This window comes from Microcebus murinus, chromosome 5 (assembly GCF_040939455.1).
Source record: "Microcebus murinus isolate Inina chromosome 5, M.murinus_Inina_mat1.0, whole genome shotgun sequence".
Classification (NCBI taxonomy): Eukaryota; Metazoa; Chordata; class Mammalia; order Primates; family Cheirogaleidae; genus Microcebus; species Microcebus murinus.
The window spans coordinates 27,426,647-27,449,932 of record NC_134108.1 but is presented as its reverse complement, the minus strand read 5'-3'; the positions used below and the strand labels follow the sequence as shown (position 1 = coordinate 27,449,932).

The window sequence follows — 23,286 nt, the reverse complement described above, 5'->3', positions numbered from 1 at the left end:
ACTGGACTTTTACCGGGGTGTGAGCATAAGATGAGGCTATGAAGAATCTTAGATGCGATGCTTAGGATTTAAGAATCTTTCATCTTTAAGGTAGATTGTCTTTTAGGGTGAAGAAACATTGGTGGAGATAATAAGGGAGGCATGTGTAGTTTGAGAACAGTTTCCAGATGACCCTGATTTTAAGCAAAGGAGTAATATGGCCAGGACTGTGTTAAGGAATTTTTCTGTCTGACAGCTATGAGGAAAAGGACTTTGAGAGGGCTAGCCCAAAGTCAGGGAGTTGATTTAAGTGTCTAAACTGAAGAGGTGGTAGGAGAAATCAAAAGGAGGAAAACTATGGGATATATTTTTAAGAAGTGAACTTAGCAGGACTTTGTGTTTATTGAATGTTGGGGCAGGGAGAGTTTAGGGTGACTCCAAGTTCCTGGCTTGACTACAACTGAAAGAGTGGTAATGCCATTCACCGAGAGAGAACATCGACAGCTCAGCCTGTTCTAATTTCAAAACTTTGTTTGGTATGTTCTTTTGAATGAGTCATTCTATGCAAAACCTGTTGACAGTCTTCAAAAGCAACCAATAGAGCCATAACATAGCACAAGATATACACCACTATGCAGGAACTGTATCAGTTTTGGCATTATAAATCTTTAAGTGAATTACAGTGTGAGTTTTTTCATAGTTTCTATTTCTTCTTCTTTTTTTTTCTTTCCTCCTTTTTTTTTAGACATGGGGTCTCACTCTGTCACCCGGGCTCCACTGCAGTGGCATGATCATAGCTCACTGTGGCTTCAAACTCTTCGGCTCAAGCGATCTTCCCACCTCCCAAGTAGCTGGGACTTCAGGTGTGGGCCACCATGCCCACTTAATTTTTTTTCATTTTTTTAGAGACAGAGTCTCAATGTATTTCCCAGGTTGATCTCTAACTCCTGGCCTCAAGTGATCTTCCCGCCTCAGCCTCCCAAGTAGCTGGGATTATGGGCACGAGCCATTGTACCTGGCTTCTTTTCAGTTTTAAACATTAATTACACCTACTTCATATATCCCCATATATGTCAAATTGTTAATTAGATAAAAAAAATGTAACTGTGAAGGTAAAAGATACATTCTTTCTAAAAGTATTTTGCATACATATTGCTCTTTAAATATTTCCTAAAGATATCCTTAATTACCAGTTATTTAAAAGAAAGAAAAAAGCATTGAAAGGGTTTTCAGAGAAAAAACTATGTTATCTAGATTAAAGTATACATAGAACTTTTATATACATATCAAAACATCACATTGTATGCCATAAATATATTCATATATACTTGTCAATTACAAATAAATAAATAAGAACTTTTATATGAGAACTTTGATGTACCTGACATTTTTCAAACAAATATTGCCTTTCTGTGGCAAAAGTGCTCTCTGTCAGTCTCTGAACTAAAATAGGATCAGTTGATCTTCCTCAGGCTCCCAGAAGAGTTAATACTTTTGGAACTTTGTCAAAATTTTTAATACAAAGGATTATGAACACTTTGATACAATTTCCTTAGAGATTGTTTTCATTACAAAATGTAAAATGTTTTGCTTAACACTAATATTTAAACCAAATTAAGATAATTCTGGGAAGTGATATTTTTCATAATCTAATTGACTACTTTTATTTTTCTCAGAACCATTACTTTCGCTGAAAAGTAAATCAGAATAAGTAACTTCTACAGATGTCAAAACTTTGTAGTATTGATATTACACACTAGAATTTATTTGCTGGAAACTTTATATTTCTAGCAATAAATTTAAATGGAAAGAGTAGAATTATGATATACTTTATCCTAACATGATTAGCATTTAGAATGATGTAGTCCACTTGATGTGGGGGCCAAAGAAAAATGATGACTCCCTTAAAGCTGTCCCTTCTTCTTGTCCTGCTTGAATTAAGAAATTCATTTTTTCCAACTCCTGACCTCCAGCGATCCTCCCACCTCAGCCTCCCAGAGTGCTAGGATTATAGGCATGAGCCACCAGGCCTGGCCATGAAATTCATTTTCTTAAGACTCTGAGTTCAGATTTATTTTTTTAAAAAATGAGGAAAGACATTTGTGATTAGAACTAGTGATTAGAAAACATGCCAGTTCTTACCAAATGATTTTCACGAAGACAAAGAATACTTCTCATAGTTGCTGGAATTAAGCACTCATTCACATATTGATTTTATGACTAGTTTCAAAATGGATGGCTCCTTGAGGTAAATTCAATATTACATAAAGATACGTTAAAGTAAACAAATAGATAAATATGCAATGACAGAGCAGAAGAGGAAGAAATAAGATTCAGAAAAATAGTACGTGAAACAACATGCTTTGAGAGAAAAGAGTTCCAAAGTCCTATGGCCAAAAATATAGTAATCTATACAAACTTCAGAAATAAAGCCCTAGTACAAAGTGTAAAATTATGATCTTGCTGTAATGTGTAAGGTTATCAACCTGTACTTGAGGATAGAATTGAATCTAGCAGAAGGACCCATAATTTGGGAAGAATTACAAGAACATGAAGGCATAGGAATTAAAAGTTGCAGGCTATCATAGAATGGTAGGAAGAACTCACAATTTGGAATAAAAAACCTGGGTTTACACAATCCCAGCTCTGCTATTTATTACCTGTGTGACATTGGGCAAATTACTTTGCCGGTCTCAGCCTCGGTTACCCCGCCTGGAAATAAGGACAATGATACACGGAGTGACGGACACAGGCAGAAAGACACCAACTGCTGTGAAGATTAAATAAGGCAATTTATGGTACCGCCTGCTGTAAATTCTAAAACCCAAGTGTAAGACATTAGTAAGTATCTTAAACAAAAAAGCAGCTCCAAATAGTCCATCATCAATTGCCAACAGCACAACAAAGATTTATGTGCACATTTGTGCTCAAGAGCCCGTTCCAGGAACTGAATATGCAGAAAGGTAAAAGATATTATCCCTCCTCTTTGGCTTACAATCAAGACTCCAGATGAGATAAGGCACATTAAAAATAAATAAATAGAAAGAAAGAGAGAGAGAGAGCAAAGAGAGGTAACATCGGCTTTATACTCAATAAGAGGCAGGGAAACTAGGCATTCACACAACTCACAGGTGGGAGAGATGATTGTGGATTAGAAAAATCTAAGGAGCCTGGCACGGTGGCTCACGCCTGTAATCCCAGAGACTTTGGAGACTGAGGTGAGAAGATCGCTTGAGCCCAGGAGTTGGAGGCCAGCCTGGACAACATAGCACAACCCCCATCTCTAAAAAAAATGAGAAAAAAATTAGTTGGTGCAGTGGTGGCAGGTGCCTGTAGTCCCAGCTACTCAGGAGGCTGAGGTGGGAGGATCACTTGAGCCCAGGAGTTGAGGTTACAGTGAGCTATGATGAAAGCACTGCACTCCAGCCTGAGTGACAGAGACCCCATCTATAAAAAAGAAAAGAAAGGAAAAGGAAAAGAAAATGTAAGAAGGTTTCAGGAGGAAGATTAGGCTTCAACAGGGCCTGAAGGATGGGTGGCCCTTATGTAAGCAGAGAGAAGGAAGGAAGGCATTACAGGCAGACGCATGGTGTAAGCAAAGCCCTGGGATTACTGATGGTCTTTTGGGGAGGAAATAAAACAAAGAGAGCAGTAGAAGATAAGGTTGGAAGGCAGGTTGTTTTGTAAGGCAAAATGGCATTGGTCAGTGTGCCCCCCGTTGAGCCTTGCAGGTTATCTAGAGCTGGCCCATTTTGATTGGTCAGTGCATGAGCCAATCCACTGATTACATGCTGTCACCCCTGGGGGTAAGGTTGTGTAGGGACAGAGGCCAGAGCAAGCTCAAGGCAGGGAATGCCAAGTTAAGGAGTTCAGATCTTATCTTGTCTACACTAGAGAGCCAGTTCTGGGTTTTTAAACAGATGACTAAACTGCCAAAAGTGGTGATAATGAGACTGATTGAGCAGTGGGATAGAATGGGTCAGGGAGAAAGTGACCACAGGGTGGAAAACTAATTAGGAGGCTGTTTAGCAACTCAGCGTGAAGTAGTAATAGCCCAGAAGACGGTGGTGACAACAGGAATAGAAAAGAGGCTCTGAATGTGCAAGAATCATGGAGCAAAAGGCCCAGTTCTTTCTGTCCAAAGGCCGGTGCCTACCACTGTGCCCAACACTGAGTAAATACGTGTGTTTATCAGTGATAAGGAACCGTGGAAACACTGTCAGGGATACAAAGGTAAAATAACAGACCTAAGTATTTTAGGGAGAAACGGAATACTAAAGACTGGAAAAGCCTTTAAAGAGATCTCTGATGCAACCGTCAGCGTTTGCAGGTTTGGAATATGAGGCTCAGAGTTGTGTTCTGCCTGTACATTTGATAAACTTGGCTTAGCCACCATTTGTTATTTCAATAAGCCCCTAAATGTTATTCATCTTTTTTGTTGTTGTTTCTGTTAGCATTTCTATTAGGTAAAAGCTCTCTGTTTTGTTGACTGACTTTGAAAGCTGCTATATTACATTTATAACATATGTGGGAGAAGTGGGAAAAAGGAGAAGGAATTGGCTGAGAACAGTTATGAGAAGAGATGAGAGAAAAGTTACTTTTGTGAACTGGTTTTGAGGATTTTCGCCCAAGGCTTTAAAAAGATAGGAGTGTAACTTGGGGAAAAGTTAATCATTCCATAAAACAGATTTTCTAAGGCAGAAAGAGGCAGTAAGGCCTTCATCTTCTACAGCAATGCTTTTCAAACTAGGGTTCACCACCTATGAACAGGGCACAAAAACAATGTAGCATCCTAGTCAGAATGTATCAATATTTAGAGTGGAGTAGAGTAAAATAGAATATATCAGAGTGCATGGTTGGTAGTAAGGGGTAAGCAGTATGTTTTGTGAAACAAATTTTGTTTTCAGCTCTGTGTGTGTGGGTGGGGTGTGTGTGTAGGTGTGTGTATGTTGAAATAGGATGTAAGATGTGTTTCTTATTGTGAGTCACATACAAAAAATGTTTGAAAGCTACTGCCCAATACTTTTCCTCAAGGTAAATTAAAGCCTTTCAAAATCAATTGAGAAAATATAGAATTCTATTAAAAGAATTTAAAACATTTATTTATATATATCTAGAAAACTTTCTTTATTCCCCAATGGGACTCTCCCTTTTAGTCTCAACTATATCTTTTAACTTTTTAAATATTATCCAAAGACTTTACTTTGGTCATCTCTCTATATAAATGCATATTAGCAAATCTATGATATTGTGCAGTTATTGCCTTTATGCAAATAAACTTCTAAATATAGCATTTATTTGATGTGATGTGGTGCTGGTAAATGTTTAAGAATCAGTTTTCCCAGGGGAAAAAAACCTTTATTTGTAGCACTTGCCATTTCCTGTGGTGTAAATACTACAACCTTAGCAAATTGCAAGCTACTAACATCATCTCACTAAATGTGAAATTGGAAAGAGATGCACAACAGCATACATTATATAGTAATTTCCACTGTACAGATATAATAGACATAAGTAACCTTAAGTGCTTAGACAATAGGAAAATGTAGTAACATAGGAAGTGAGTTTTGAATATTTATAATGTAAATAATTTTAAAATGTATTTAATTATAAGTTGATATAATTTACATTTTAATAATGGCACATCTAACAACTGGCTCACAACATTTAGCTCCAGCACACTACTGACACGGCTTGACCTCTCCGGCAGGCTCTGATCCCACACTCTCAACCACCTGCTGAACAACTCTTCCCGGATCTCTTCCACAAGAAACCACAAACTTAGCATACCAATATCTAAACACACTTTCCTCTTTGAATCTCCTAGTGTACACTTCTCTTCCTCTCTTGACTTCCCTATTTCTATCAATGGTGCTTCCAATATCCACTTAATCAGTTGCTAAGTTGAAGGCTCTGCCTATGCAATATTTGTCTGATCTGCCACCTCCTTTTCATTCCACTTAGGGTTACTGCCCTAGTCAGACAATTAACTGGTCTCTTCTCCTTCAGCCTCTTCTCACTCCAACCTGCCAATACTGTTAATCCTCCAAGTACATAGCTCTTATAGCTTTTCTATTCAACACACACACACACACACACACACACACACACCCCACACATACAGAAGCACACATACACTCACTCTAATCTGGCCTTCGAAACTCTCCTTGCTCCAGGTAATCTGGACAGTTCTTTATTCCCTGTGCTGGGAACATGTCTTATGGATTCTGATGGTGACCTTTTGCTTACACTTTTCCCTTCCTCTGGAATGCCTTTCCTTCCTTGTTGGAAGACTCATGCGTTTTATTTAAGACTTACTTCAAATGGCAATGAAAATATGTGGATTGGTTGTCTTGGAATATATAAATTGATGAGAATCTGGAGGGTGGAAACAAACAAGAAGTGCCAAATCCAGCAATCACTTAAAGATAAGCATTTATTTGGTCTCTATCTCTTATGGAGGCTTTATGAAACATATTGCACTAAGGTAGCACTTAGCTGATTGTTATTATTAAAAGTTTTGCTGGGAGCAGCATGAGATTTATCTCAAACCTATGGATGTCAATTATACGTACTACAGCTGTTCTTCATTAACGGAAATGATCAAGAATTGTCTGTACTTTAACCATTTGGTGTTTACTATAATTATTTCCCTCTTAATGCCCTGAGTCAAATTGGGGTTGGGGGGTGGGGAAAGGTGGGTGGTGGAGACATGAAGCCCCTGAACCATGGGCCGTCACTACCATTGATAATCCTCATTCAACCTTGGTATATCAATCATAGGTATTAAAGATCTACCCTATGCGGAGCATTTCCCAGAAGTCAGAAACAAAGAAGCTAGAATGTGTGTCTTTTATACATCTCTCTTCCTTCAGCTCTTACCCAATGTTTAGAGTAAAATAAACATGTCTCAAGTGCTTGCTCTTTTGAGTGGGAGAATCACGATGATCGGCAAGTGAGCAAGTGATTTCTTTTCTTTCAAGCTGAAGCTGGAGTTTGGTAGTCAAGGAAATAAAGGAAGAAGGAATAGGCTGCCAGAGCCTTCTGGTCACTGACACCAACTTCCTCATGGAGTTAAATTATTTGGGGTTATGGATAGCCTGAATCCTTAGCCCAGGGCAGGTGAAAAAGAACAAAGGAGAGGGAGATGGTAAGGGTAAAAGTGTCTCAAACCAGCCTCCCTTCACTCTGATATTGAGACTATCAACCAGCAGTCTGGAGACCTCTTCCATGAAAACAATTGTTACAGATGCAGATTTTTGCCCCCCACCCACCTGCTAAATCACAGTCCCTAGGGGGACAGCCTGGGAATGTGTGTGTTTCATAGGTACACCCAGTGATTCTGACACACACTAAATATCGAAGACCACTGTTCTAGTGCTGGCCAACCATGGCCTGTAGGCTGGATAGACAAAGAGCTAAAAATGGTTTTTACATTTTTAAAGGGAAAGAAAGAAAAGAAAGGAAGGGAGGGAGGCAGGAAAAGGAAAGGAAAGAAACAAGAAAATACAATACAGTTCACAAAGCCTAAAACATTTATTATCCGGTCCTTTACAGAAGAGTTTTCTGACCCCTGTCTGTGCATTGCGAATAAAAGGCCATATCCAAATATAGCCCCAGCCCAGCACTGCCACAGCTAAAATAACTTGATGTAGCAGATATTTAAAAAAAAAAGTGATGAAATATGTAAAGTTATCATCTAAAAATGCACTTGTAATAACTATAAATGGAGAGAAAAATGTATAAATATAATTATAGTAAACATTCTATAATGTCTTTAAAAATATACTTTCACCCATACAATAATTTTGATAACTCCATTTGATTCTATCCTTCCATACACTTGTCAGATGGCAAAATATCACAAATTAGCCCAATAAACTTATTGCATGTATATTCTTTATTGGACTATGTATATCCCAAGTATATTAATGTCACACATGAGGGGAAAATGTAAAAATGTACTCCAAAATGTCTGAGGAATGAAAATATTATATATTGTCAAAACAATGCACAGGAAAATGATGAACAAAAGAAAAAAAGGAAAATTGAACTTAATATCGCTTTACTTAAAAGAAGTTTAAAAATCACAGAGTGGTTCCACCTCCTAAGAATCTTGGGAAAGAGGCTATGAACCTCACTTCACAAAGGGTTCAAATATTCACATTGTGTCTAAGAGGCTCAGCAATTGGGAATCGTGCCAGTTAGATTCATAAAATAATCCCAAAGCCAGAAAGCAATTCCTTTAGGGATAGTTTCTAGATGTTTGTTCTAGATTTTTAAAAATTTGTTTATTTTCAATGTGGAGAAATGTTACTATAGAATCTAGAAATAAATATTGGCTTTCAAAACTATTAACTTGCAAGTGACTTGTCTTTCAGAATTGTGAACTAAAATAGCTCACAATAATTTTGTTTCAGCAGTATTTTTTTTTGCAGGAAATGTTCAAATCTTACTAGCAATTCACATTTTTTGATAAAGATTTAAAGTATGTAACGATTTAAAGAAACAAAGTTTAAAACACCAGATAGTCTTGAAACCTAGCATGCTTCACCATTTAATAAAATTATGACTCATTTTAGTAAGAACATGCTTTTTTAGTAAGAAATATGCTTTCTGAGCTAAGTTTGAACTACTGGGGCACATGGGACACCCACAAACCCAGTCAGCAGAAGTCTCAACCTCCTAAAAGATTAAAGGAAAAATAAATTAGTGTGTACAGAGAATGAAGAAAAAAAAAATCCCCAATGGTACTAATCTATAAACGGAAGTAAAACTAAAACTCCCCTAAAATCCCCCCAATTATCAATCCTTATAAATTCAGCAGTTATCTTCGCCCTTTACTTCTTCTCAAACCCCTAGTTCAACGAACACGAAAGTTTTAGCTGACTTTTATCTCGTAAAATAGAGCCTTCAAATTACACTAAGCACCGACGCCGACCTCCATAACTGTCTAACTTCTAAAACCACGCATGCAAACGTGGGGTTTCCTGAGTCCTGCTAGGGGCGGGTTCTATCTGGAACCCGTGGATTTTTCTGCAGGTGTGCAATCCAGGGCGCGCGTGCTGCGCAGGGAGGCGGCAGGGGCGTGCGGTGGGCGCCGCCTGGGCGGGGCCGGGTGTGTGCTCGGGTGAGAGTGAAGGACATGTGACGATCCGACGGTGGCGTGTCGGCTGCAGGACCTTGGAGGGGAGTGAAAGCTCCGCCGGGGCGCCTCATTTGTAAGCACTGAGAGCCACAGCTCCAGTAGTAGTTAAGTGTCCTTTGTCACCAAGTTAAATTAGGGATGTTCTTTAAGAAAGAAGGGAAGGGGGATTAAAAAAAAAACAAAACCCACCTGGCCAGACGTCCTATGCAAACATGCTCCCATGCCCTACTCCTGCACCCCCAAATTCCCCCATCTCCAGAAAGCCGAGTTTTAAACCCTGCTGAAAATCCAAGCTTAAAAGCGGGAGTTTCCCCCGCCCGGGGCCGCCCCCGCGACGGTGAATCCGAGCCGGGCCGGCTCGGGGCCGGCTGCCCCGCGCACTCGGGGGGCGACCGCGCCGCGGCCGCCGAGAAGGAGGGGAGGCGGCGTCAGCGGGACTGGGCGCGGGCCGGCGCCGCCGCGGCCGGGAGCGGGGTTTGCGCAGGAAAAGGCGCCGCCGCGGCCCCCGGCCGCCCCTCCCCGGCCCCGGGCTCGCCGCCCGCGCGCCGCCAGGGCCTCGAGACGCGCCAGGCGCAGCGAGGCGGCGCGAGAGCCGAGAGGGAGCGGCGGCCCCGCCGGCCCGGCAGCCCCGCGGCGGCAGCCAGGGCGACCGCGGAGGCGGCGGGCAGGGCGCGTGCGCACTGCAGGGGCGCCAGATTTGGCGGGAGGGGGAGTGTCCAAAGCTCTTTGTTTGATGGCATCTCTGTTTACAGAGTTTACACTTTAATATCAACCTGTTTCCTCCTCCTCCTTCTCCTCCTCCTCCGTGACCTCCTCCTCCTCCTCCTCCTCCTCTTTCTCCTGAGAAACTTCGCCCCGGCGGTGCGGAGCGCCGCTGCGCAGCCGGGGAGGGACGCAGGCAGGCGGCGGGCGGCGGGAGGCGGCAGCCCGGTGCGGTCCCCGCGGCTCTCGGCGGAGCCCCGGGCCCGCCGCGCCATGGCCCGGAGACCCCGGCACAGGTAACGGGGAGCCGGGCGGGCGGCCGAGGGCGGGGGCGCGCGGGGCGCCGGGCGCCCGAGAGCAGGTGGGGATTCGTTCCCGGGTCCTCTGCGGGGCTGTCAGATCCTGCGAGGACCTGGAGCCCCCGCCTCGCGGGCAGCCGCCTGAGGGACTGTTGAATGGAAGAGTCTATGCGGGAAACGTATCCGGACATTGGGAAGCACGCCCTGCGGCTCATTTTGCCAGTTGCACGGGGATGCATTTTTCTTTAGGGGGAAATGAAGCTGCACGTTCCAGCCCGGGGCAGAGCGCTGCCCACCAGCCCCGAGAAGCCCACCAGGTGCCTGGCTTGACGCCGCGGGTGAAGGCGAGGGAGTCGCAGCGTAATTGCTGGAAGCATTGAGATATGTTTTGGACTTGGAAGTGCACAGCATATGGCAGATATAGGGAAGATGCCGGATTGTTTAGTAGCTGCAGGTAGTTCATTTAAATTTCATTCATTCTTTGTGGAGGCGAGGAAGAGTGTCAGCTGACAGGCGGCTGGAAAAGAGATTTTAGGGGAAGAAAGGGTCTCTACGTTTGCAACTTGTTTTAAGCCCTGGTTTTGGAGGCTCGAACCCTTATTCTCTGAGAGGCTTTTATTCCTACTGCAAACATTGCACGCGTCCCCACGCGCGCCAGCGCTGCACATGTCACCGCACTTGGGGAGGCTCGCCGGGATGATGGGTGCAGTCCCCTAACATTTTGGCTGGACGGATGGGAAGAGGGAGAGGAGGAGGGAAATACTCGTCTGAACTGTCACTTGCTGGCAGTCCAGCTTCCACCGGCCTCTGGACCTCCCGGACTGAACGCCCCGGGGCTCCCTGCGAGCGGCCGGTGCGGAAGCTAGCTGGGCGGCCGTCGCGGTCGTCGCTCGGCGCAAAGGGACAGAGGCCGGCAGCACCCACGGCCGCTGCTGCGCAACCGGGACGCGCTCCCCGCGGGCTCTTCCCTGGGCGAGAGGTCTGGGCGCCGCGCGCACACGTGGACGCGGCTGCGGTCGCCGCTCCTCCCCGCGCCCTGCTCCCTCCGCCTTAGGTCGCCCGGGCCGAGGCGAGGTGACCCGACGGACCGTCGCAAAGGAGTTTTGGGAAAGAGTGGAGGCAAAGCAAATCCCCCCAGTTTTCCGCGGGTAGTTTGATTTTCTGATACTTATTTGTTGTGGGACCGGCGGGCGCGGGTCCCCGCGGGGCGCTCGGGAGTCGCAGAGAACGTGGCTGAGGACCCCGCGGCAGCACTCTCCCCACACCCCGGCGGGCTGGGCGCCGGAGGAAAAGGGGGCTACTTGGAGAGCCCTGGGCTCCCTACGCCCGGGCCTGGCCGCGCGGGGCGGGGTGCTGCTCCTCTAGAGGTTTCACCTTTCGCCTTTGGGACTTAGGAGAGCAGCGGGGGTCACCTGTTGTTTTGAGAGCAGACGCTGGCAGCAGGTGGAAGGGGTGCTGGGAGGAGGCGCGGCCGAGACTCCGCGCCCCGAGGCCTCGGCTGCCCCCGCGGGGCGGGGCCGCCAGGTTGCCCGCGGCTCCCAGGTAGCCCGGAGGGGAGGAGGCCGGGAGGGGCGGGAGCCTTGAACCTGTCTCAGGGGGAAGAGAAACCCGGCTGCGGGCTCGAAGCCGTTTCTTGCAGGGCGAGCGTCAGCCGGGCAGGGATTATTAACCAGGTCAGCGAAATGAGTCTGAACCCCTTTTCTAGAATCACAGTAGCGGCCACAAGGCACTTCCTCCCGCTCCCCTCCCTCTTCCCAGCCCCCAACACCTCTTTTCTTTTTCGTTTCTTTGCACGGTTTGTTTCCTTGACAGAATGTAATATTCATAGTTGTACTCCTGTAACCACATCGGGTCTAGCAGGTGGGGAGTCGAGTGCATCAAGCCTGAAGTCAGCCTTTGAAAGTCCTCTGACTGTTAGGTCTGAGATCTTGTCAGAGCAGATAAAGGAAAAGTTATTTCAGGTCCCTAGTAGAAATTAATCATGCTACCGAGGCGACCCGGACGACTTAGAGCAAGGAAATCGCATGCAAAGCTCAAAGGCGAGCCCCACGCCGAGCCTGCTGGTCGACCCGGGAGCTGGCGCGTGAGCAGCCCTGGCCTCGCCCTGCTGCCTCCTGGCCCCTTCAGGACCTGCACACGACACAACCACCCTTCCCGAGACCTTGGCTTTGCACATGTCTGCCCCTGTGCTTCACTTTGAAGAGGCACGGGAGACAGGGAGCCGTCCTTTATTAGCGCCGGAAAGTACCTGAGAAATAGAATCCAGGCCCTTACGTATAGGCGAGGAACTGGGGTTCTGAGAGAGGAAGTGATTTGTCCAAGGCGCACAGCTAGGTGGAGGCAGAACTGGGACTGGCACCTTTGCCTCCAGAACCCTGGTCCTGTTTGATTCCTGTTCTCTCGCACCTGCCGTCGGCTGCCCCCTGCGGGCGGCTGACTATGCTGCTTGTTCCTGGGGTGTTAAACTGTTGCCAAGACTGCTCAGTTACTAGTTAGAAAATGCCAGTCCTCCTCCTCGGTTCTGAAAATGTGACCAGCCAAACCTAAAAAACTAATTTGAGTTGAATGTATGACTGCGCTTTCAGATTCCTCTAGCTTTCTTGGTGTCCCTCATATTTCACAACGGGCTACTTCATTTGGGGGCTTTATGATGCTGATTTATAGCTCTGGGTTTATAATAATTTTTTCTTTTTCTTTTGGTTTATCATACTGTGTTTTATGTTAAAGGGAAACTATAGTAATTATTATTGACCAGAAGTTGTTTAGTACCTCCTGTCTGTGGTGTGAAACAGAAGTAGGCTCTTGTTTCAAAGGATAGACACTAAATGAAAAAATGATTTCAGATTATAAATACAGTTTAGTGGGATTTTTTTTTTTTTTTTATCTTGGTGGTATTTTAAGTTTGGATCACATCAAGTCACCATACAGCCTGGACCATCAGATTGTTGCTGAAAATAATAGTTTTAAATTATAAAATCCTCCCATTCAGGATTTTTGGTAAGCAAGCACTTTTGCTTGACTTGCAGGGTTTGGTAATTATACACTTGTGAATTAATTTGGGAAGACAAAAATCTGGTGTGAATATAAATTTTATTTATAAAAATTATAATTTACATTATGATATTGCCTTATATCATTATTTGTATTGGTCTCAGTTTGATGGATTTCTCAGTATTACAATGATAAACTTTAGTGAAGTTTCTGAGAGAGTATTTTTCTCAGTATTACAATGATAAACTTTAGTGAAGTTTCTGAGAGAGTATTTTTTCTACCTTAAGTTTTATAAAAAATTATAATTAAAAGTAAACTGTGTCTTTAAAATTATTCTCATCTAATTAGTATATGATTAATAAACATTAAGTATAGAGTTACTTCAAAAGTCATCAACATTCTTAGGTTTGATCCACTAAGTAAAAGAAAAAAGCTCTTTTGAAAACAGTAATGTGTTCTTTTTAAACCCATAGATTTCTTTTAGGGAAATCCTTCAGTTTTGAATGTTTTATAATATTTCAAACACCATTCAGTCAGAGACAGAAAAAACAAGAGTAAGATTCTATCAAGTGGTCTAATTTTTCACTTAGTTACTCTGGAAACTGAGAATTGTAAACATGGCCACAAATTGGATCCACCAGGCCCAGAGTTTGAAGCAGTTTGATATTAATGTTATTTACAAAACAATGTGATCACTTGATGGTCTTATCCTTCCTTAGGTTTTAAAATCCTTTCCTCTTAGTTTCTCCTAATCTTCTAATCTTTAAGGGATGACTATAATTATGCTATTGGGTATATTCTTGATTATTTTTTTCTTTTAATAAACCACCAGCCCCATTGAAATCACATAATTGAATTGTTTATTGTGTTTGAGAAATATTATTTACACAATATGACATATGCCTAAGATTTTGAGTGTGTACTTATATGAAGGACATGGGCTCTTGTTCCTTTTCTTGTTCTTAACATTGAGTTTTAAACGTAAATCTTCATTGGTTGGAAGCTTGCCAAATGTGTAACTTGTCCCTGGTCTAACAGTAACAGCAGGTTTAAACATGCAGGGCAATAGGAAAGTGCCAGGTCCTTTGCTGTATCTGTGGATACCAATAACAGTAGAACCAGTTTACAATCCTAGAGCAACAGAATGCAGAAAACAATCTTGTTATGCAAGTTTTCAAAGTTTTATCTTCGTAACCTTTGAAAGGATTGTTGAGGAGTTTTTGTGTAAGTTTTGAAACCCAATAGTAGTCTAAATCCTCTTGTTTCAGCCACATCTGCCCATTCTTATTTCTGCAGCATATACAGCAGTGATGAGGATGATGAAGACTTTGAGATGTGTGACCATGACTATGATGGGCTGCTTCCCAAGTCTGGAAAGCGTCACTTGGGGAAAACTAGGTGGACCCGGGAAGAGGTAACTATCACCTTTACTAAAAGATGGAAAAGAAGTAGTGTATATAATTTGTGAAAAACAAAATTTCAGCTAAACTACAAGTGTTCAAACTTATCAGCATGCTCTTTGAGATTAGCCTAGCCTGCCTATGCTCACCTCTGACCACTTCCCCACATGGACACTGTACCATTCCTTTCCAAACCATTTGTAGTTCTTTGAATGTCCTCTCATTCCCACTTTAGGTTTCATCTGTGTTTCCCTCTGCCTATGGAGTTCTCATCCTTTTACCTCACTTCCTACTTCTTCCTTACCTATGAAGACATCAACTATTCTGTGAGTCCATCCCTGGCTTCCATGGATAGGGTTGGATACATCTTCCTGTTGCCTCAAGCATAGGTGCATGTTCTGTCTTATCATTGCTGTGACATATATATATATATATATATATATACATACACCCCCCACCCCCAACTCCAGTAGACTTGAGGTCAGGCCTCAATATCTGTTCATCTTTGTGTTTTCTGAATCCAGAATTGCTTGACACAAAGTAGGGTATTAATAAATGCTTTCCTGAATAAGTGCATGAATTGCTATTTCCAAAAAGAAAACAAAGAATAAAGCAAAACACTCATAGAACACATTGTTATAATGTATTCATTCAATATTCTTGATGTAATATCTCACAGAGCCATATACCTGAAGGTGTGTCCTAAAAGCATCCAATAATGGATGGAGATATATCTGCTTCCCTTTCTTTTCCACTAGCTTATCAAAAGCTTGATCTTTGTAGGAATGGAAAAATACTTCACAAGCAAAATTATTAATGTGAGAAAAAGTTTCTTTTTCTTTAATGTTCTCAAACAATTTTGCAACTGATGTTAGAGGATGTCATGTTAGAACAAATGGTATTAACTCTTCTTTGGTTTCACTACATTCTGCTCCATTTAAACCAGGGCCAATGTGGATTGGCAGACAGGATTCCCAGATTGGCCCATAGAAGGTGCATATTTTACCTATTGAGATTGTGCACTTAGGTGATCCTTAGAACATAGAAGTTCTGTTGTTAATAGTGTTTTCCTAATTCCTGTGTCTATATTGTACCACGGACCTGCATTGTGTGTGAATATGCCTTCGCAGAGACATAGAAGGAACATATTCATAAAGACACCTGTGAACTGGTAGGACTGTGCACAGTATGTGAACCAATTGCCCACAAATGTTTAGTGTCTTCTGTGTTCTAATACATTTGGCTTCATTTAAATTGTGACTATATTGATGAAAGAAAGAACCAATTTTCTTACATTATATAAGTCTTCAAGTTTAATTTAAAAAATGACCTGCCATTTTTGTTTTATAAGAAACAGGTTGAACTGACTGGAAATATTGTTTCTTATTCAAGATCTCATCTATTGCCATAGTTAAATGTCTATTGAATCTAAAATTTGAATTCATTTTTTCCCTGCAAAGTAAAACAGTTACCATATATTAAATATTCAATATGTGCCAGGCATGATGCTAAATGTTTTGCATAATTATCTCATGTAATCCTCAAATAACCCTGTTGATATCAGCATTGCCATTTTATAAATGGCAAAACTAAGGTTCAGAAACACAATTGATTAATAACCAAGTTAAGATGCAAACTCTGGTTTGACTTTAAATAGATCTATGCTCTCAAACCAGTGTATTACATTAATATCTGCTGTGTTTAGATACTTTTGAGAGATTTTCCCCCTATATTGTATTATTGGATTGGTTTCCTTGTTCATTCTAATTTGAACATAGTTATACAGTAAATGACTGATATCCTAGGATTGCCTTTAAATGTCTTAGGATGAAAAACTAAAGAAGCTGGTGGAACAGAATGGAACAGATGACTGGAAAGTTATTGCCAATTATCTCCCGGTAAGTTAATAATAATTTTTTCACTTTGTAAAAGAAAAGTTCCTCCCAAAGATTTATATAAAATACTCTAGGAGAAGTTATTAAGATATTACATATTTGGTCATATATAAGAAGTAGAGGGAGAGATGTTCCATTCATAACTTGTATTTTATATTATAATATATACAATTGGGGTTTCTAAATAGATTATTAAAGGATTTTGACAACATTTCAAAAACAATTGCTTTTTATTTTATGTTTTTACTTATTAGGATAATATAAATTAGCATTTTGATGATTTGTTACATAGTAGATGATGAAACTTGATATTTTCTGTAAGTCAGTTTCTTCTAAATTCTCTATTTTTTTTTTTTTTTTTTTGAGACAGAGTCTCACTTTTGTTGCCCAGGCTAGAGTGAGTGCCGTGGGGTCAGCCTAGCTCACAGCAACCTCAAACTCCTGGGCTTAAGCGATCCTCCTGCCTCAGCCTCCCTAGTAGCTGGGACTACAGGCATGCGCCACCATGCCAGGCTAATTTTTTGTATATATACTTTTAGTTGGTCAATTAATTTCTTTCTATTTTTAGTAGAAACGGGGTCTCGCTCAGGCTGGTTTCAAACTCCCGACCTGGAGCAATCTGCCCGCCTCAGCCTCCCAGAGTGCTAGGATTACAGGCGTGAGCCACCGCACCCAGCCCCTTAAATTCTCTATTTTTGTCAATAACCATACTTTTGGTTTAAGATTCTGGAGTCCTTTCTTGACTTATCCCATCCTCCACATTTAAGCACTTACTAAGGACCCTGGAATTCCTTTGTAGTTGTTCATTTTCTTTTTATTCTCATGGTTGTGTGACTGGTTAGGCTCCTGCCTCCCATCTGGACTATGGTGACGGCTCCTAAATGGCTTCCCCACTTGTAGCTTTCCACTTTTCCATCCATCCCAAACACCACTGGCAGATGGAATTTCTTAAAATGTAGCCGTACCTTATCTTTTCAAAACCAACAACAGTGACTTAGAATCTCACAAATTAAGTAAACTGCCTCGACCAGGCACACAAGGGTCCTCCTCTCTGGCCCCAACTTACAGCTCCAGTTCTGTTTCCTACTTCCTCTCCGTAGGCAGGTTTGCTTGGATTCATTTCTGCTTTCCCTTCTCCGCCTGGGGATCCCACCTCCTAGAATGTTCTCCCTTTGCTTCACCAGTTAAAGTTCTGTCCATCCTTTAAAGTCCACTTCAGGAGCTTTGGCAGACTTCTCCCAAGGAACAATTTGTCCTCCTAGGAGATGCTCGTCTTCTTCCTTCAGTATCTTTATACTTTGGCCTCTTCTCCCATATAAATCAAATTCAGCCTTCTGTCATAATTAATTGTATATTTGTTTTTTTCTTTCATATAAGATTATACCCTTTTGTAAGGTAGGGCCTATCTTTTATTTACCTTTGTTTCTCCTACAACATAAATACTGTGGTCCTGAATTAAAGCACATCTCTCAGTTTTTGTGGGAAACAAACTTTAGTCATTTAGGGTAAGTTTCCATAAAAGCTTGACAATATGGAATCCCCAACAAGTCTTAGGCCATGTGGGTACTTCCTGCAACAAGACTGAAGTTCAAGTTAAGTTAAATTGACAGGCACATGTGCAGTGTGATGGTTCTATAGTTCACGTGGCAGGACTATTTTCCTTAGGAGGCAGAGCTTCTAATTTTAGATGCAACTTTGATATATTATTTGTATGTTCTATAGTCTGTAAGTAATGAGGGCAAATGGGCTCTTAAACATACCCTAAAATGTTCTTACTGTATACTGTCTACATATCATTCATATTACAACAGTCTTCATGTGCTTATCACATCGTATCTTTATGATGGTACATACTTTTATTTTATTTGTCTAGAATCGAACAGATGTGCAGTGCCAGCACCGATGGCAGAAAGTATTAAACCCTGAGCTCATCAAGGGTCCTTGGACCAAAGAAGAAGATCAAAGAGTAAGTTCTTTCTTCATTGGTGTGTGAATCATAATTAAGAATATCCCCAAACGTCTTTGTTGGATGTTTCCCAACTTGAGGAAGCAGGTAAGTGGGCAAACAAGATGTAGAGGAAGCAGGTAAGTGGGCAAACAAGATGTAGAGGACTCTATTCCCATGTTTCCTATGAATGAAACCCAATTCTAGAAATTTTCTAAAGATCTTGTAACACTGAAGAATGACTACACTGACTCATTACATAACATTAAAACACAGGTTATTTTTGTGTGTTTATCTGAAGGTGATAGAGCTTGTACAGAAATACGGTCCGAAACGTTGGTCTGTTATTGCCAAGCACTTAAAGGGGAGAATTGGAAAACAATGTAGGGAGAGGTGGCATAACCACTTGAATCCAGAAGTTAAGAAAACCTCCTGGACAGAAGAGGAAGACAGAATTATTTACCAGGCACACAAGAGACTGGGGAACAGATGGGCAGAAATCGCAAAGCTACTGCCTGGACGGTAATAAAATGTCAAAAAATATATTGATTGGGAAGACTGAGGGAGTGGGTATTGAACATTCTGTTTTAAATGTATGGGGAATGAATTATATTCCATCAGTCATAAGTGTTTCATTAGATAAACTAGATCCATAACCTTTAGAAACTGAAGATATCTTGGAGTTTGTTTATCTGGTTGGGGATTTCCAGGATCTACCCAACAGTGAGCCCTAGGCCAACTCGTTTAACTTTCCTCAGCCTCAGTTTCCCTATTTGCAACATGAATAATAAACAGCTTCCCAGGGTCAGTGTTAGGATCAAGTAAAACGAATGTCAAAGAACTTTGTAAATTACAAATGTCTGAACATATAGAAGGAAAATTGAGACAGCTTGTCTCTAGTCTGAGTTCAGACAGCTGGTTTAGTGACCAGAAGGAACTCAGCTACCATTTTCCTGATACCAGCATTCATTTCATTATACCATTTGGCTTAATTTTTTTCTTCTTTTTTGAATGGAAAAATAATGTATTTCTAGAATTATCATACTGCTTCCAAGTTTTTTGAACAATGTTAGTGTAATACTTTCTTTTTAATAAACAAGACAAGAAAATTACCTCATTATGTATTATGAGGGATAACTATGGAAGCTCATTTTTATCTCATTTTCCCCACTTAAATAGTATATAACAGATTTTGTTACTTTGGAAAATAATACTTTTTATTATAAACCTTACATAAAAATACTATAGATAGAAAATATTAAGAATAGTTTTATTCTTGAGCTTTATAATACAGGAGAAAGGGTTGTTTCGAAGATGGTTTACATAGTATTCTCTTGAGATGCTCCAAAGCATTTCCATCCTTGTGGTTCAGTATAAGTTTGGAAAATTCAAGAGGTTGGTAAAAAGGCCTTTTCACGCCTGTGGGCTGCGAGAGTGTACACTGTTGATTTTTCTAAAAATTAAAGGGGGAATTGAACTTCCTCTTTCTTTAGCATACATTTTCCCCACCCCCCCATCAAAATAGTAGAAGGGAGGCTTAAAACGGTTTTTGTGAATTGAGAAACTGCTTTCCTGAGAATGGAAAGACTTTAGTAAAAATGCTTTGCAGTTTGAAAATATATTGGGGGTTAGCATCTTTCCCTTCGGGATCCCATTTTCCCTTCTCACCTCTGTCTGGCTACAGGAACAATTGGGTGGTTTTCAAAAGGTGGGAGGTTTTCTGACTCAGAAGTTGTAGCTCATGATAAGGAGGGAACAGCAGGAGTGAAGGGGGCGGGGAAGCAGCAGCAGCATTAGCATTCCCCTAACTCCCCCAAAGCCCTGTGGCAGCCCCACTATGCCCCAGTGAAAGCAGTAATTTCTCTAGGATGGCTGGAACTTTAAGTTGTATTAGAGTCTTGTACCATGAATAATCATAATAAACGGGAAGGGTTGTTAAGTTGAAAATACTCCTTTACCAAGGAAACAAAATGGTTAAAAGATACCAGAATTTATGGAAAACCACATACATTCCAGATGATCTAACTAAGAGTAATCTATGGATTTCAGATTAGGCAATTGCCTATTGCCTAACAATAGGCAATGTTAGGTGGTGGAGAAGATGGAAGCAATTAAAAAGAGAAAACAACTCTTAGTGGACCCAAAGAAAAGATAGATCTCTGTTAGAAGCAGTTTTCTGTCAATTCACGAGCATACGAATTGAAATTTTTGTTTGTGAAATTTCTGTGTGATATATTTCTGTGCAGAACTGATAATGCTATCAAGAACCACTGGAATTCTACAATGCGTCGGAAGGTCGAACAGGAAGGTTATCTGCAGGAGTCTTCGAAAGCCAGCCAGCCAGCAGTGGCCACAGGTTTCCAGAAGAACAGTCATATGATGGGTTTTGCTCAGGCTCCACCTACAAGTCAACTCCCTCCAGCTGGCCCGCCCTCCGTTACCAATGACTATTCCTACTACCACATTTCTGAAGCACAAAATGTAAGCCATTCCTGAGAGTTTAGTTTCATGAGAGAGGCGGTTGTTTTAGCCGAGGTTAAGAATACCATGCAGTTGTATACTTTACAGAGAGCTTTCATAAGCACGGTCACGGGCAATCTTCCATTTACCCTTTGAAGTAGATAGAGGCAAGGTGGTGTTACCCCTGATTTGTGTGTGGAGAAAGAGGATGGTAAGTGATTCGTCCAGAGTTACACGGCTCATAGAAACAGTGACGACTGGAGTTTAAGTTGTTTGATTCTAACTTTGATTTGATTCTTACTTAAAGTACAGCTAAAGAATAGAGGAGTGGAGATACATGTGTAGCCTAATATTTTTCTCTTCCAAATGAAAAGTGAAGGTAATATTACATATACAAGGGAGATTAGTTCAACACTGAAATTCAACAGTTAACTGTTAGTTCAGTTCTGGTAGTGAGCTAGCAGAAATGTCTTTATTCACTCAGTAAATGCTTATCTTATTACTCTGAGATAGGAACAGAGTTTTGTAACCTTGATTCTCTGATGTCTCCTTTTATCCTCCTTTGGATCCACATGATTCCTTCGTAATTTCTAGATATTTATATTTCGAGAAAGAAATAATTCATAATGGGTGGGAAAAGAAGACTAAAGAGGAAAAATACCAAGAAATTTTAATCTTTAAACTAACAATAATAAATGATGAAACTTACCCAAGAATATAGAGCTCATATGAAAATCCTATGCAAAACATATGCATAAATAGTTTCTACTCTTCTCTATCTGTTCCATGCATTTGACTACAGACTTTACAGAAAGGTCTCAGGTGAATGAATTATGATAAGAAGTTCTGTGTTTTTTATTGAAACTCATACCAAGAAAAATATTTTTATTTATGAATAGCTCATACCATCAGTTTTTCCCATCAAAGCTCCTTTCATGCATTCACGAATGTATTTTAGATTATATTTTTGGCTGGGCACAGTGGCTCATGTCTTATGGTCTTAGCACTTTAGGAGGCCAAGGTGAGAGGATTATTTAATGCCAGGAGTTTAAGACCAACCTGGGCAATATAGCCAGACCCCCCCTCTCTAAAATAATTTTTTTTAAATTATGTTTTCCATGTGTTTTTTTCTAATTAATGAATACTTCCTGTCAGGATTGAGGAACACTTTACTATTTAGCCAATTTTAAAGGTCTGGCTAACTTTCAAATTAGAGGGCTCTAAAAAAAATTGTTCAGTGAATTTTATCAGTAAGGTATTTTTTTCCCCTCAATCCCAGAGCAAAACCTGAGGAAGCCAAGTCCCCTGAAACATATGTAACCATAAATGACGAGGCCTTTGTTCCTTTTCGATCCAGGTCTCCAGTCATGTTCCATATCCTGTAGCGTTACATGTAAATATAGTCAATGTCCCTCAGCCAGCTGCCGCCGCCATTCAGGTAAGATCATCTTACAAAGAAACTCATTTGCTCTTCAAGGCACTGCTTTTAAGAAATGCTTGATTTCTTTCATCTAAACACTTAACTTTTACCTGACAAAGAGAAGTAAAAAGAAGGGGGAGTGTGGCGAGAAGTACAGAGTCCCGACCAGCAATCTACCAATCTTGGCTTCTGGAGTGCGTTTGCTATGTAATTCTCTGACTCTCTGATGTTACAAGATGAAACAACCGCTCAGTCAGCACCTGCGTTAGCCTCAGATTTCACGTCACTCCCTTAAGTCTGAAATACCATTCACAAAGATCTCTGTAGTAGCCAAATTCAGCTGGTCTTAGTGGCACACCGAGGCTCTTTGGGCTGTGTGCGGTACCTACAGCCCTGTGGCCACAGCTTCCAATCGGACCTTTGTCTTTTTTTCCCTTCTTATTTCAGAGACACTATAATGATGAAGACCCCGAGAAAGAAAAGCGAATAAAGGAATTAGAGTTGCTCCTAATGTCAACTGAGAATGAGCTGAAAGGACAGCAGGCGCTACCAGTAAGACTGATTATCATGTGCTTAAACGGGAGTGGGGGGTGGGGGTGTAGCAGCCTTGCCTCAGTGTACCTCAGCGCTCTTCTGATACTCACCAAGGCTCTACGTATCCATTCAGCATGTCTCAACACTAGAGGTTGCTTATAATAATTGAGATTGGTATCAGAATGTACGTTGACTAAATTGGAAGGAGTCTCTTTGTATTGCCATAGAAGCACAATATCCACTCGTGATTGTCATCGTTGATTTTTTTCCCCCTCTGGAAGGACTGTAATCAACCTAAAAACTAGCAAAAATAAAATGAATGAAAGTCTGCATTTTTTACAAGCCATATATCCATATGGTACCAATTTGATTTTTTCTTTTCCTATTATTTTGTTAACCTATATTTTCATATTTTATCATTTCGAACATGATTTGATGTACATTCAATATCTAAAAAAGTTATATATAAATACCTCTTCACAAATAACATTAGCACTCTCTTTTGTTTGTGTG

The 23,286-nt window shown here is 41.3% G+C and overlaps 1 protein-coding gene across 2 annotated transcripts in view; it reads left to right on the top strand.

Annotated features, from left to right (window-relative positions):
- Positions 1–9,993: 9,993 nt before the first annotated feature.
- Positions 9,994–23,286, top strand: part of MYB (MYB proto-oncogene, transcription factor) — a 34,954-nt gene continuing 21,661 nt past the window's right edge. The window contains exons 1-8 of one of the 2 annotated variants that reach the window (XM_012739478.2): positions 9,994–10,125; positions 14,416–14,533; positions 16,346–16,417; positions 18,288–18,380; positions 18,661–18,881; positions 20,606–20,840; positions 22,177–22,257; positions 22,687–22,791. In XM_012739478.2, coding sequence (XP_012594932.2) covers positions 10,103–10,125; positions 14,416–14,533; positions 16,346–16,417; positions 18,288–18,380; positions 18,661–18,881; positions 20,606–20,840; positions 22,177–22,257; positions 22,687–22,791 — 948 coding nt within the window. In that variant the 5' untranslated portion in view covers positions 9,994–10,102. The remainder of the gene's footprint in view (positions 10,126–14,415; positions 14,534–16,345; positions 16,418–18,287; positions 18,381–18,660; positions 18,882–20,605; positions 20,841–22,176; positions 22,258–22,686; positions 22,792–23,286) is intronic. The other variant, XM_012739475.2, reaches the window with a different exon arrangement.